The 16,866-nt window shown below is 36.1% G+C and overlaps 1 protein-coding gene across 3 annotated transcripts in view; it reads right to left on the reverse strand.

Moving 5' to 3' along the window:
• LOC145994643 (murinoglobulin-1-like) overlaps nucleotides 1-16,866 on the reverse strand; it is a 164,140-nt gene that overhangs the window by 17,196 nt on the left and 130,078 nt on the right. For 2 of the 3 annotated variants that reach the window (XM_083130739.1, XM_083130741.1), the window contains exons 21-27: nucleotides 16,502-16,766; nucleotides 12,860-13,014; nucleotides 12,018-12,230; nucleotides 9,884-10,118; nucleotides 8,673-8,845; nucleotides 6,075-6,186; nucleotides 2,858-2,992 (exon numbers count right to left, since the gene is read on the reverse strand). In XM_083130739.1, the coding sequence (XP_082986865.1) occupies nucleotides 2,858-2,992; nucleotides 6,075-6,186; nucleotides 8,673-8,845; nucleotides 9,884-10,118; nucleotides 12,018-12,230; nucleotides 12,860-13,014; nucleotides 16,502-16,766 (1,288 nt within the window). The remainder of the gene's footprint in view (nucleotides 1-2,857; nucleotides 2,993-6,074; nucleotides 6,187-8,672; nucleotides 8,846-9,883; nucleotides 10,119-12,017; nucleotides 12,231-12,859; nucleotides 13,015-16,501; nucleotides 16,767-16,866) is intronic. The other variant, XM_083130742.1, reaches the window with a different exon arrangement.

The following is a 16,866-nucleotide window of genomic DNA, read 5'->3' on the forward strand; positions in this document are numbered from 1 at the left end:
CCAAATATATTTCAATCACCACCCACGCACTTCAAAACAAACTAACAAGTATGGAGACAATGACACGTAACAAAGTCAATCGCGCATGTCCCCTCGAACACCCTCTCGTGCTAGAGTATAACTGATCGAACGAAACCCAAACAACTTTTTGGTCGTCTTCTGCCGTAAGTGCGAAATGCCTTCATTGTTAGGTTAGGCTTGAATAAAGAGTAAATACTACATTTTTGGTCAAGCACGGTAAAGCCCCGGAAATTGCAGTGTATATATTCTAAGACAACTAAACCTAAAAAGCCTAACATGTCAACAAAAGCGTTCAGTCTGACATAAGAAGACCAAAAGGTTGTTTAAGTCTTGTCCGATAAGCGACCCCTCGCCCTCATGCTATTTTTGACATTTCGGCTCCTTCCTCCTGAAGTGTTTCCATCTTAAAGAAAAAAAATTCTGAATGTGTAGGCAAGTTGTTTTCTATCATATTTATCTTATTTGTCCCATCATCTTTATTTCTAGCTTTCGTTTGGGGTCACCTCTACATTTACATTACACCCTCTTCATTAATCTAGTAAGTCTTGTAAAATATAAATAATACAAAGAGAATGCCAAATCAATTCAAATTGAAACACATAGTGCAACACTGGAAGAGAGAAGAGTGTGGTTCACTCCAGCTCGCTGGTGTTACTACGAACTGCACATGTCCGTTTTGACTCGACGACCTTCCTGGAGTATCCGACTGCATGTATTTTCGCCATATGTATGTGTCGAGCTTCTGCTAGCCGTCCTATGCTTTTAGCATGGTAGGGGTTGCCTTGAGGAGGTTCAGCGGAGACTTTGCACCAAACGGAACTAGAGGGGAGCTGAGTGGCTCTGGGACGCGGGTTCTTCTTCTCACTAAGAGAATTTGCCACTATACGCTTATGAACATCTCAGTTATTGTTTATTTTGTATATTACTGGTGGTTCACTGCACATTTGTGCTATACAGCCAACCGTGCCTGCTACAAGCACATGTTTCTCTATTTCAACTTACGTATTACTGTCTCTCACCACCCACACACATACACACACAAATATATTGAGAATATAAAGGGTGTGTGATTCCAATGTATCCAAAAATTCTAATCAAATTAAACGGGATATATATTTAAAATATTTAGTTTAAAGTGCGGATTTAACATTGCCACTTTACATACTAAGACTCGAAATATATCTACAAACACAAGTCACATATGTTACAGTTTCTATTCTAATCTATGAAAAATTGTTAATTGTATAAGAATTTCAGACTAAAATTTACATAATCATCTTCAAGATATCTTATATTCCGTTTGTCCGACATTGTTCTGCAAAAGACACTAACAAAGTAAATGAGTTGAGAGAATTCTGTTTTATTTTCCTTCCTGGATAAAAATAAAAACTAAACTCTGAAAAATTTGCCTCAGAGCATTTATAAATATGTATAAATTCAATAGGATTTGGATTAATAAAAGTTGCAATTTTTCACATCTTCGGATAAAAATTCAAGCAGATTTCACACATAATTCCTGGAGCCAATAATTCATGCAGAATTCCCGGTGAGTAGCCAATATTTTTAATAATAGGCATGTTATATATTTTTAAAAAAGAAGTACATTGCAAAAATAAAAAAAATTGCGAATAAATGAGTTCTGAAGGGAATGTTATTGTTTAAGAGAATAAATTGAGACTGATATCTTTCTGATATCAGATACGTACATACAATAAGATCTAGTAGATGTTCTATTCAGACCTAGCTACATAGAATAGGCTAGCTAGACTATCAGCAAAGCCTGAAGCCAGAGATTAAATACAGAACAGCAACTGATTAGTAGATGTGCATAAAACTCTTCATTTCAATGAGATGATGGTGCTTTAGGAGTTGGTGGTCCTTCACCTGCTCACTTTTTCAATGCCAACACTACATTACTGTGAGATAGCTCAGATCTTGACTCAGCGTACACCACTAAGGACCGTCTTTTCAATGTCCAGTTAATCTTTTCTTTAACTATCTGACAGTTCGAGATAATCACCAGTCTTAACCAGCACCGGGTTTTTCAATGTGTATGTAAGTGCCAGTTAGCCAATCCTAAGTTCGCACTTCAAAATACATAGTGTGTTGGCAATGCTGAAGTACAGAAATATATAAACCTTAATTATATTGAAAAACTGACCCTAATCTTAGAATAGTTTCAAACCACATCGATTGGCACACAACCTGGTGTTTAAATATGTGGCTTTTGACGCACACAGCTGTAAAATGGAAAATATATGTGCCAAATTTGTATGTTTGTAAATGCTCTTGTCAAAGTTGCCTCTTGCTCGGTAGCCGGGGAAGTCAACGGTTACTTTTCCCCCAACAGCTTTCTAGTTTAAAAGGTAACAAAAGGGCCTTTTCCCTGGTGGTTGGGGGCAGGCCAGTTTTGCCGGAGGTATAAATACCAGGTTCTGACTCGTTCAAGAGAGAGTTGCATAGAGCCAGACAGAGATGCATACATAGAGAATGAACGCCGTAAGTAGGGACTCCCACCTGATAAATTGCAGGGATGGGTTAGCGCTATGGTATGCGCTCGTAGCTCAACATACAGGTACAGCACTTAATGAGAGGCCTGCGTAGAGACTCTTGCATGATATACCTTAATTATACATTGAAAAACTGACCCTAAGTAGCCATTTTCTCCTACTGTGATCGTGCAGCCAGGCCAAGGAATTGAATATTTTCCATTTCATGTACAATTTAGGAAAATGTATGGGAACAATCTTATTTGACTTTCAGATTCTATGTCAATTTAGTATGTTTAAAAAATACTACTGTACTGAAATATCTTTATATTTACTGCATAATTTACCTGCAGGTGGCCACGTAGGTCGAATAAATCTTGGAAAAGAATCTTCTCCCACATTTGAAATATCTGGAAATGAGGTCCGGTTTGGTCCATTCAGAATAGGAGGGATGACTGCAAATGGTTGCCTTGCATCAGAACCTATTGGAAGTAGATAAAAGTGTTTTCATTTTAGGTATAAACATAAAATAATTACATTCTGTAGAAGCATGAAGATGAGTTATCTCTACATATTCTTGTGCTGCTGCTGCTAATAATAATAATAATAATATGTGGGTAAGTTCATGTTGAATTTAGTGCTAGGTGTGCTGTAACTACAGTTTGTCTGCTGGCCTGCATATGTTAGTTTGTATTTGTTGCAGAAATGGTGTCCATAAGTGAGGGTCTTGTCATTATCAATATTAATTTCAAGGCTGGATGAACTGCTGAGCTGTGTTTGTAATGTATTTTTGAATGTTCGATACATCTTTCTTGAATGTGCAGATTTCAATTTTCTTAGGCAAAGTTTTAACCTTTCTAGTGATTTATCCATGTTGGGAGATGATGATGAAAGTGTTTTAACTAATGTTTTTAGCTTTGTAACAAGAGCGGGCCTTTTCCACTCTCTCTATGAGGAAATTTTTTTACTGTGTCCTTACGTTTTTAATGTGTTGTGTTTGTCCTGTGCAGGTTCCTTTACAACCTGCACTTTTAACCTTCATCAAGGGGCTTTTTACACTCCTCTTTCAACTTCCAGGTAAAGGTTTTTAGATAAGGGGATTTTCCCCACATATATTGAAGGGTGTAAAATGACCATATATGCTAATGCACCAGCAGCGGCACCAGGATTAATCATCTACGGGTACTGATGAGGTTTGGAAAGAAATTTAGGGGGTGCGATGCTGAAAATAACAAAAACATGAAACATGAATGCAACCTTTCAAAACTGGTGAGGGGGGGGGGGGGGACAAGGACAGTTACTTTCCCTTGGTAGATAAGGTTTAGCATAGTGTGGGAGCAAAAATAGCAAAAAGCAGGGGCAACTGCACCCCTAATCACCGAAAATGATTAACATATATAACTGACTGAAATAAAATTATATGTGTGAAATATATAACTTTCGATTGACATCCATTTCACAGAGAGGCTGTGCCCCCCTTGTCCTCCCCTTGGACGTCCATGATGATATGTATTAAGTCATATACTCGAAGAAAGTGGCCATATAGTGTAAACATTCAGATACATGTTGCAGTCTTATTGAACTATGTAGTGAAATGCCAAATGAAATTATCATTGCCTCTAAAAATGCAATTTTTGAACCTTTCAATGTAACAAATAAAGGTACACATAGTACAGTACATAATACATAGTATGTACCTTCCGTCTACCACTTCAGGACAAAACGTGAAGTGCACAACAACTACATCTTCGTTAAAATTCCTTCTGCTGCACTATCTCCAACAACGAACTGTAAAATTTCTTCGTGAACATTGGGGCTCTTCCTTAACAATGTTTGAAAAAGCCCGAAATGGTATGTTTACTAGACATGTTACGTGTCAACAAGAAAACTACCCTTCACGTTACAACTCGCATAAAGTAATTTCCCAAGCACGGCCTGGTGATACCTTGAAAGAAGCTTAAATTTTTTCTCCAGTGCAAGGAAGAGAAAGTAAGCAGAAAATAAATCGTTTATCAACAATGCAAAAAAAAGAAGAAGAAAAACATAACTCACATGAAGCTACAGGCAATTATTGAAAAGCACAAAGAGATCACTTGGAGAAACAACAGAAGAAAAAATTCACAACATCAATGCTGACGAAAGGAGAAAAACGGCTACTGATCTTTATAGAGGCTGCGGCCAGTACAGGAAAGTGCAAGAAAATATGTTTGTCGGCATCTCTTTCAGTGCTTCTTGCCTGTTGTATACAATAATGCTTCCAACATATAACATCTCTGAATCCTCTGATATGATAGTATCTCAGCGTTGGTGGCAGATTTTATCACCAACGCAGAATGCAATGAAGCCATAAACAAACTGAAATTAACCAAATCTAGTGGTACTTGTATTACAAAAAATACAAAAGATAATCTTTTCAGGATCAGGTATCATATAAACAAACACTCAGTGAATTCAATGTTACACCTTTGTACAATAGAAGAGTGGTATCAGATCAATTATTCTTATATAAGTTAGTCAATGGGCTAGTTGACAGTCCAAGTCTCCTCCAAACATTAAACTTTAATGCTAAGAAGGACATGTTACGGTTCAGGCAGGCTCTTTATTACAACAAATCCCACTCAACAGTGCACCAGAATTCGCCCATTCTAAGATTATGTATTAAACACAATGAAATAGTCAGAAACCATGAAGACTTTGATTTTGCTATGCCATTCAAGCAATTTCTGTCTGTCCTTCAAAGAATGTCATGAACAAATCAAATAATTATAGATGTTTTTTGTATACGTAGGTATGTTTGTAAATATAATTATGCCTGTATGTATGTACATTTGTTTATATATGTATATATCAATGTCTGCATATAGATATGTATCTTGTTACACTTCTGTAAATGTCATATTTATGTTTTCTATAAAATTTGTGCTAGTATTCTTTAATCAATGATTAGTGTAGATTTGCTCTATTTGTTCTTTTGTTTTGTATTATTGAAATTGTATTTTTTAATTGTTTACAATATATGTAAGCCTATTGTAATTGGAGCGAAAGCTCTGTTATAGGTGAAAATAAATAAAATAAAATAATAATGATCTTACTTCAGTACCTAACTTTTGGCACTCAATATGACATGACATAATATGACACTCTAAAGGTTAGTATTTTCAGTTGAACATAGGGGTGCTGAAGAAAATTAAGGGGTGCAGAAGCACCCCCTTGTGGCCCCCTGGTGCCACCCCAGCGATGCACCCAAAAATTTTAATTCAATCAATCAATCAGTTGTGTATTCTGAAAATTTGACCTTGTTTACCACAACCGTTCTTATTTGTTATTACATATTAATTAGATATAAAGAAAGGAAACACTAATGCAGGCATGCAAGTAAAATAAATACAGAAGTAAACTTAAAATTTTCTGGCAATTTCTATAATACATACATGAAAAAAGTTGCTTTACGGGTGGTAAACCAGATAACATGGGAGAAAACGCCACCAATCAATCAATCATCTGATTCACATATAAAGTAAACACAAGAATTTTTCACAACGTCAAGACTGAACTAAAATTTACCTTCATCAGCTTTATGAACAATAATTGGAACAGGTTCTATTATGTCATCAAAAGGCATTGGCTCTGGATGGGGAAGCTTCTCAAATTCACATTTGTCCTCCAAAATATACTCCTGAAAAAATAATGGATTTGGTATCTGTATTGTAGGAACTGATGAACACCAGAAAACATCTTACAATTTTATAGAAGTATTATTTAGAGCCAACAAAAAATGATTTACAGAAAATGTAAACTACAGGGTGATTCTAAAGTCCCTTCACACTCCTTATAAAATGTAAAGGAGTTAGGCTGGGTACAAATGGTCATGATAGAAACAGGTTAGGTCTAGGGGGAACCATATTGGTGTGTTCCAAGCAAATGTCCGCAATATTAAATATAGTTATTAATATTTTCCTTTGTGATGTAGTATTTTTAAATGTGTGTTGCTGAGTATCTTCTAATTTTTATATACCAGTAGTTTAAGTTTTTCATAACACATATATACTACACTTGTTTTTCATTTTGTCATTGTGAATAAAATCAAATACCAAATTGCTTGTATTCTAATTCTCATATGAAGCCACCTACGCCCTGCACATTGCATCGTATGTGAACACATATACGGACATGTGGAAGCAGAGACCCACACATTTATAATCTCGGCTATTTGTGGTGGTGATGTGATCAGCACCATGCTCTGGCTGCCTACACCTCCCCCTCCCCAGTTATCACCCATTTTTAGACAGTGGGTGAACTTGCACAGCTGCTTAATGCAGGAACATTTCTGAGAAAAATCCTCCTGAAATCACCCACCCTAGGAATTGAAGCTGGGTCTCCCACAAAGCAGTCAGATGTTTTAGCACCTGAACCACCACAGCTTTCCAATTTTCATATGCATATGATTTGCATTGTCCTGATGTTCAAGACTTGTAATATTTATTTTTATTCTCCTGTAAAATTGGTTCCACACAATATAAGTGTTTTATTGATACCTGTGCAATATAGATTGGCTGTATGATTTATTCACCTCCTTAATATATTTGATCTTGACTTTGGTGGATTTTTGACATAGAAAAAGAAACTTTCCATTGGATATTAATCTTATTTTACGAAAACCAGGGAACATGATTCATGCCTCAAAATTTATATTAACAATAACAAAAATGGTACTTGTGCAATTGTGAAATCAATTAATAACTACATAGAAATATTAATTTGGCAAAATTATCTGCCCGATTACCAATAAACTGATATCCACCACATCCCTAATAAATATCAACAGAGTTGCAATATAAATTTCATGGACTTTATTAAATGAACAGTGTACCAATCTGATATAAAATTAAAACATTTCATTTGTATTTTTCTTATTGCACATATTTTTTCTGTCACTTCTGGCTAATCCCTGGTATTACATTTTCACACATTATACATAAAATCATGATGGTCCCAAGATAGTAAATTGCTATAAAATTTTCCTCAATTTTAAATTTTCCCGCATGTAAGTATTTTCAGCATGGTTCCAGTGTACTTATACCTAGGTAAGTATCAATTTGATAAAACTGACAGGTGATTGATTCTCGGATAAAGCCATCATCGCAACATCGATATTTCCAGTTGTAATTTGTACAAAGGCTGTCGCAGAGAAGGTGAGGCAGATTTTTTCCTGGCTTGGCAACACTGCCTATGGTTTCGGCACTAGTCGCGTCGTGTAGGATGACTCATTCTGTTTCCGTAGCAAGTTGTCACATGTTGCGAAACCACGTTAGTGAGCAGCTGTGTTGATTTACGTGGAACGTGTTTCGTTTATCCCTCCAGGTTTTTGTGTATAATATTGCTTTTTCGCGATGAGTATTCAAGATGAACAGCAACATGCCATAAAATTTTGTTGGCGTTTAGGGAAAAGTGCTTCGGAAACATATGCAATGTTCCAACAGGCATATGACGATCAAGACAGACTGAGTAGAGCCACAGTGTACCGATGGCACAAGTTGTTTGAAGATGGGCACGAATCAGGCTCTTTGCTTCCGCATCCTGGACAATGACCGTCCGTGATTAACAAGATGCTAGTGAATACTGTTGCAGCAATTATTCGTGATGATAGGCATATGTCTGTGAGAGTGCTAAGTGCACATAGCATACAGCATACAGCCCGGACTTTTCGCTATTTCCACTTTTAAAGGCCGCTTTACAAAGAAGTGATCACCGCAGCACAAATTTTCTTCAGTTCGCTACCTGACGACGAATTTTCAAAGACATTCACAAAGTGGCAGGAGCGTATGGACGCTTGCTTAGCTGTCAATGGTGCCTATTCTGAAAAAAATGTACGTCTACTCGATATGGCTGATTCTGAATAAAAATTTTGTGGTTTGTAATTTTTTTCTTTCATTTTAATGATTCTTGGAGAGGTCCATGTACATGCTTGTCTTTTAACTGTTACGCAGTCACGACTTTTTGACCTATTGCGCTCATTTTGGTCTCAAGCAGCAGCTAATGAACCAAATTCTCAACCTAGTACATTTGCTAGCCAATGGAGGTCGCTGTTTTCCTATACAGGAATTAGTCTCACCTTCTCTGCGACAGCCTTTGTAGTAACAATTTGTTGAAAAGTGAACATACCACAGAAATAGACAGTTCTTGCTGATAATAATCATATAACTTGACTTGAGCTGGTTTAGGATTTTCTACTTCTGATTCCTGAGCAACAAGGAATGCAATACAGATCAATTTTTCAGAAAGACTTTCAAAATACACGTTTACTTTGTCCTTGTCTTCTTCCCATCTCTTAATATCTGTAAGGATACAAAGAAAATTAGTATATTTTTTTCTGACATTTTCATCCATGCTCTTTTAAATAAGCCTAGAAATAATGGATAACAAGTAAATCAGTATCTAGAGCATCTGCAAGTTAAATTTAAGTTTCTACATGCTGGGTGCAGTGAAGCAAATGCAAAAGGGAGATTACACACCAAAATAACAAGCAACACATGATATGTCACCTGCATTTGTTGATAAAAATTAATACAATACTGGCTCATATTATCCAATAATTTGCCATGCTACTTAAAGAGGCTCAAGCTCATTTTATCAGTACTGCACCTAAATCTGTGCCTCCACCAGGAATCAAACACAGAATCTCAGAATTACAAGTTAAAAGCATTAGATACTATGCTTTCAGGAAAGCACTACTTGAACATGCATATGGTAACTCGTGTTTCATGTTAATAACCTGTCCTTTCTAACCAATATTTTTCATGATAAATAAAACACATTTATTCTTCAAAAATAAGCAGATTAATTTTGCACACATTCATGATCAAATAACCGATTGATTCTATTAGGTTATTTTACTTCGCTCTTCTGCCACTTTTGGTTATCTCGAAGATGAGGATGAGTGATGAAATTGAAGAAGACACACTCACAAATAACACAAATGTCTGGTCCAGGATTCGAACCTAGGACCCTTGAGTTGTAGGGTGCTGTGTTAACCACTCTGCCATGGATGTCAGCCCATAATAAAATAAAACAAATTTTTAATTGATTGATTGATTGATTGATTTGATTTATTTTACTTTGCTTTTTGTGCCACTTTTGGCTAATTTGCGAAGATGGGGATGAGTGACGATATGATGAAATTGATGAATGGACACTCACAAACATCCATGCCCAGGCTGGGATTCGAACCCAGGACCCTTGGCATTGCAGCACAATGTGCTAACCACTCCACCACAGTGACTGGCAAAATAAATTTTTAGAACATCAAAATACACAATTTCAATATTGCAACACAGAGGTGAAAATAAAACGAAAGAAACATTGCAATAACTTACTTAATGATTCATCCTGTTTGAGGCTCTCAAGAGACAATTTATCTACCATATATCCAGATATCATACCAACTTCTACAACTGCCATATTTGATTCGCCATCAGCCAGCTTATAATTCATGCACAGCTTAAGCCTTTGAACTGTGCAGTGGTCAACAGAGGCAACAGGTTCTGTGGTAACTTGTAAACTAAATGCATCACTTCCTTTGGGTGTCTTCACATTGTACTTCAATATAGCCTAAAATAATATACACTAATAATAACGGCTATAATTAGGAAACTTTTAATCAAGAACAAACTTGTTATTGCTTACCTAAAGTTTCATGTTTCCGCATTGCAAACTGGATGTTATTTTCCGCTCCATCCCAGATGACGTATCCTCTGTTAATGAAGGTAGTGGTCATTCGAAATTAATAGGAAAATAACATCCAAATTGCAACATGGAAACATGAAACTTTATGTATGCAAAATTGAAACGGCATTTACTGCATCCACCATGAAACTTACGTTAATCCCTGTTAGAACTCAAAACAAATTCAAAGATTGAAATGGGTCAAACAACAATATTCCAGTGACATGTCAATCGTATATTCCTTTGAAATCAGTGAAGTATTATTACCTTACATTTAGACACACAAAGGATATGTACTATGTAGAAATTTAGGCACAAAATGCAGGTTTGACCAGGACTTGAACTAGGTCTCTGCCAAACCATGACATTGCTCTGTCAATTGAGCTACTGAGCCAGCCTTGGTTTGGCTTGATTTTTAGGTTCCCCTGTATTACCTGTGTAAAAATTGTCTAAGTCAGTGGTGCCACAACGAAATCTGTTGCCCTTGAAACAGTGATGAATTAATGGCAAGTACCTCCAGCACAGAACTGAATATTGTTGAACCTGTATTTTTCACTCGAATTTCTACATAGTACAACTCCTGCATGTAACAAATGTAAAGTAATATTCAGTTCAGTGCTGACATAAATATGACCAATGTTTCAAAGGCAACAGATCATGTAGCAGTATTGACTGCAATAATTACCACATACAGTGGAAATGAAAAATCAGATGAAACCAGGATTGGCTCAATACCACAGTTGGTAGAGCAATGGCATGCCATGCCTTAAAGTCCAGGTTAAACTTGTTCCATTCTTAGATTTCTACATTGAACAGTGAACATCAAAATATGTTTTGTTTTTATTTGTATTAACTTATTCACAAATATAGAATGCCATTTCAAATGATAAACTCTCACAAAAAAAACTCTTTACAGCAAATAGTGTTAAAGCGTGCATTTTAAAATACATTAAAATGCACATAGTAAAGACTGGGGACAGAACTTGCACATATATTATTCCATTCTTTCCTGTCGAGAATGTTAACAAAAAAAAAAAAAAAATAAGTGCTACTGACTGGGTGCAAAAACTGGAGGATAAGGAAAGTTTACTTGATCTTTGTGGAAAAGACTTATCATTAAAAGCCATAGTGCGCGGCCAAAAAGTGGTAAAAACTGGGGGGGAGGGTAACTGCCTCCCCTTGCCCCCTAATAATAATAATAATAATAATATATCTTTATTGAGCGGGCGAGGTTCAGCGTACGCTGTTCTCGCTACCACTACACACAAAAGAGGCTGGCATTTCATTACTTTCTCATAGCATTAACAAGGAAGAATGGAGATAATCGGCTCGAAAGCCATATCATTGTGCTTTTGCCACAAGCCACTATGGTATGGTCCGAGCCTCAAAATGAATGCCACTTGATCCACTTCCACCACAGATGCCAGAATCAGGAAAACAGTTACTGTGGTGATATGCAGTCTCATATATCAGGCTCATGCTTGCATTATTCTATCACACTGTGCATAAGGATAAGTAAATAATGGTGACAGTGAAAACCAATCTCAAATAATTTAGTCTTCCTGAAGACATATGAGAAATCTCTAGTATAATATTTTAGCATAAGGCACAAATAAGCTAAATGAAATAATGTGATATTTTATTCTGTCCCTGAACATTCTTGACAGGTAACAAGTAATAGCATGTGGTGTAAGAAGACACACACACACACACATATATAGACACATAATTATGTATGTATGAACTGGGGTATTTAATTTTCTTTAGCATCAATCTATGATTTACCTGGACTAGGGCACAACCATCCCCTTCAGCCATTATTTCAACTTGTGTTGGTAGCACTGGTAGATGCTGACGTTGATAAAGCAGATTGTTTTCAGGTCTTACTAGGAATGTCTCCTCGAACTCTGAAGCGACTGCTAGCACCGTAAGATCGACATCATCTTTAGATAAAATTGTAGCATACTTGGTGATTGCCTCTAAAGCAATTACTGTATCCTGTGGACGACAAGTCATCAACTTACAAAAGCATGTGGTTGACCATCACAAAATAATATCAAATACGAGTATGTTCAGAGCTTTAAGCCTCAAGGTTGATGTGCATGAATCTTGAATAAGTTTTGACAAATGTTGAAATCATAACCAAATTTTAAAATGCAATTGTTAGGGTTCAAAAACTTTTCACATTAAAGAACTACAACAATATTTTAATAAATCTCGGCATTTAATCTAATTCTTCCTTTTTTATGTACATACATATGCTTATGCTTTGACAAAAGTCATGAAATTAGTTTCAATTTTTGAAACAACTCTTGCTCAATTGAAATAGGTTAATATAATATTTCTATAAACGTGAAGGTGAAAAGGTAATTAAAATAAATCTGTATCCCTCTTATTTAAAAAAAACAACTTACTGAAAATCTCCAAGATACAAAATAAGTATAAACAATACAAGCAGCCAACAAAATAGCAATTTCTGCTATCCTTTCATGATGACATGATTCAAACAAGTGCTCTCAGCTACCACCTAAGTTAAGCTGGCATTTATTTCCAATGTTGATTGGAGGCTAAGTAAAAAATCGAGAACTTTTGTTTGAGTCTACAAAATGTTAGTACTTCCTACTTACTTGTGTTGAAACAAATCCTCCTTGCGAGTTTCTTTGTTGTGAAATCCAGCGAACAGCTCTCAGAGCATTTATCATATTTTCCTCTCCTCCTAATTTTACCAGTGATAAAATGGCATATCCTGTGATCTCAACATTTAAGCTAAGAGAATTTGCTCCTACAAGGGTGGTAACAAAACATATACTTTTTAACAACAAAGAAGTATGTGTATATAACAGAGAACAAGTCATTATTGGTTTTAAGTGTACTATTACATCACAATGGTAAGTAGGGTTCCTACTTATTTTGCACAACTAAATTCCCTGACATCCCTGGGTACTTTTTTTCAAAATAATTTTTCTGCCACTCTATAATTATTTAACATACTCATAAATGTTATGTCCAACTTTGTGTGCATATCAAATAAATCAAATTTATTCAACATAGGTGAGAATAAATATTTTTTTAAAAAAAATTAAATACGTGATTTTGGTTTCAATTGCGATAAAAATAAAATGAAAGAACTATGTCAGCTAATTACAGAAATGTAAGACTGGATATTTATCGACAATTTTACTGATAAACCATTAGCCTTTTTCCTGATGTGGATACACATGAGGGCTGTTCAAAGAAGATTGAGACCAACTTCTTTTTTCCAACTATTTATTACTCTGTTTCAAAGTTGACATAATCTTTTTCAAAGTAGTGCCCACACGCTTCAATGTACTATGACAACATTTCTGCCAGTCCCCAAACACATGGCATAAATTGATGGCCACGTAGCTTCTTATTCCATACAGTGCTTGCTTGTATCCACTCAAACAGTCTCCTGCTCTGGAGTCAACAGCCGCGGTGGCACCCATCAGGCACAAACCTGGGTCATATGTAGATGATCATGGGGAATTGTGAAAATACTGCCAGTTGAAATTCCCAGGGCTTCACTAAGGCCGCTTTAGATGAAAGCATTATCCTTAGCATTTTTCTTAACATTTACGCCATAACAAAAACGCTACTGTGTAAAGTGAAAAATCTTATGGCATTTCAGATGCCATGACATTTCACAAGGATAGGATCCATTCTATTTCTGTAGCATTTTTTGGAGCATAATCAAATCAGAAGCAACCTCTAGGTCATGGTCAGATGTAAACAATGGATCGCTTCACATTTTTATAAGACGATAACTATTAAACCCAGAGGAATAACGCTTTGTATTAAATGGTTTTAGGTAGAGACGAATGGCTCTAGCATAATGTTAAAGGAAATGCTTTCGTCTAAAGCCAGCCTAAGTTGCCTTATTGTTATCCATCAATCTTCATGGACAATCACAGCAGCTGTATTAATGTTGACTTCTGTAACTGCACTTGCTGAAGTGACAGGATCACCTTGCTTAACTGCTGAAATTCTGCCTTCTTTGGACTCCTTACACCATATAGACAGTAGAACGAGGTAGCCCAAACTCACCATTGGCTTGCTTAATCTTTTTGCAAGTTTCTGCAGGTGTATGCTTCAAAAGGAAATAGAATATTTTTGCCACATACTGCTTGCCTCGCTTCAATTCCATTTTTGCGAAACATGAACAACAATTAAGTAAAGGAACAGTGCTACCAACTGAAGACATGTATGCTGCTGCCATCTACAGGTATTATGTACGAAAACCCACTCTTTTTTCAAATATGGTAATTAAAAAGTATAACATACAAGGTAACATAAGAAATCAGTCTCAGTCTTCATTGCACAGCCCTCATACATCTGAGTATTCTTTCACATGAGGTGACCAATTGTTATGACTGAGACGAGTGCTGCAAACTGGCAACAGGCTATTGGCTATTGTATTACTCAGAGTGTTTGCAGAATCAGTGTGGATTCTGACACCAATATTGTCAGCACCAGAAATCAATGGGGGGTTAATGGTACAGATGCACACGTAGCCCTGCATGATAAATTTTCTGGAACAACCACAGAGAGGTTGATGTGCAGTTGGAGCTCCCCTCTCTCTTCACCCCCAATACACAAATAGGCAGTTGGACAAAATCCCACTGCATCTCACGTAATGCAAAAGAGGACACAGAACCCATAAATTTTAGCTGTGTCAAGGAAGAAGTTGTTTTGTAAAGTGGAGGTAGCAGGAACCATCCACACATTACTTCGCGTATAGGCAAGAACCCCGATTTTATTAGTGCATGTGCAATATCCATGTTGGTGTCGTTCCTGATACTGACTCCGACAAAATACCAGTACGTGTGCAAGCGCTCTTAGTCTTTAGTCTTCCAAATTAATCACTGAAGAGTTCCAAAGAAACCAGAAAAGCCAGCTGTCATTTTCTTCATGAATTTTGTCATCAAGGGGTAATACAATTTCACCAGTTTTAGCAGCTTCTAGCTAAAATTGACAACTGAGATGATGTCCAGGAACAATGAGAAAAAGAAGAATACAGGCGTTTGCTGTGATACTGTATAAACAAAAGGAGAGGAGCAGTGGCATCAACTTACGTGGGCCTGTGGGGTTCGAGCCCAGCCAATAATTTGCTTGTTGTTATGCTTTATTTTAGAAAAAAATCCTGGCACTTAAGGAAACAAAATGTTTTATCATTATATATTTAAAAATTTTCATAACTTAATTACTGACTGAGTGTTATCAAAATATTTCATAGAAAACTATCTATAGTTTAAGAAAAACAGTGGTTTTGTAAGTCACCAACAAATTAATAATTCTAAAAACATCAAGGAAGATATAACATATCCTTGGTTGCATTGTTATAAGGAAAGTAACGGAGAAAAGGGTTTATAACGAGGATGAAGATCGATAGGCACTAAAACTCTCAAAACAGACAGGCATAAAAGCACCAAAAAGTATAAAATAGACACTAAAATTGATCAACATCAACAGTTTTTTCATAATTTTCTCAGATTAGGCACTCAAAAAGCAGTCATCTTTGAAATAGGCAATTATGATTAAAATAGGCAAAAAAAAGGCCTCTAAAAATTACCTGAAAGGAATTTTAAATATAAAACACCACATTTTCTGGTAAAGGAACAACAAAAAAGGCAATTTAGGGCAAATTCTCAGCCTACTTCTGACAAAGATTATTGCATAAAAATTACAAAATTGGGGGAAAAAAAAAACCCTTGGAGTTCAGCCCATACAATTTTTTTCAAAAGTTGGCACTACTAGGAGGACAGCTTTTGGAAGGAACTGTAGCGACTAGTGGATACATGAGAAAATCACATTTGAAGCAATGACCCAGTTCAAGCCTCAATTAAAGCAATCCGTTGCTTCCAGTTCTGTTAATGGTGATTGCTTCATTTAAACAATATTGTGTGAAAAGTTGAGGTTATCAGTCACCTCACATGAGGAGGTCTAAAACATTGCTCCACATGCAAAATAATCTAACACAGTTATTTTTAGTGGTTTTAATTGATTTTATCTGTGACGTTTCATTCCAGAAGTGTAGAGTGACAAGCCATGTAAGGTTGTGTTCTTGTATGTATATCTTAGTGTAGTTTGAGAAAGTTCTGGGAAACCAGAACAAAACGTCGCAGATAAAATAAATAAAAAACACTAAAAATAACTGTGTTAGATTATTTTGCATGTACAAAAAGTGGTTATGCGAACCTTCAAGAAGAACATTGATATTGTTTCACATTAATAACAAAAGCTACACCTACCCTTCTCCCACCATAGTAAGTCATTTTCTCTAGTTGCTAGTCCTAATAACCTTTCCAGATATTCCTCTGCAAGCTGAGTCTCATTCATGACTGTGAAGGCATAAGTGACCAGGGACAGTGTATACAAATCAGGATCTTGCTCTCCCTTCAGGCAAAATAATCCATTGGAAACCACAGATGGTGACATTTCAATCTGAGTTTCCAGAAGAGCAATAAGAATATATGCAGTGAGTCCAGTTGGCGATGAATCAGATGTCAAACCTCCCTGAAAGTAATAATATATTTATATAACAAAGTATTCTGATTCTGCATGTTCCATTTATTGAGTGACAATTGAATCGATCAGACGAACAAAATTGTAACCA

This window comes from Lepisma saccharinum, chromosome 11, assembly GCF_977018435.1.
Source record: "Lepisma saccharinum chromosome 11, izLepSacc3.1, whole genome shotgun sequence".
NCBI lineage: Eukaryota > Metazoa > Arthropoda > Insecta > Zygentoma > Lepismatidae > Lepisma > Lepisma saccharinum.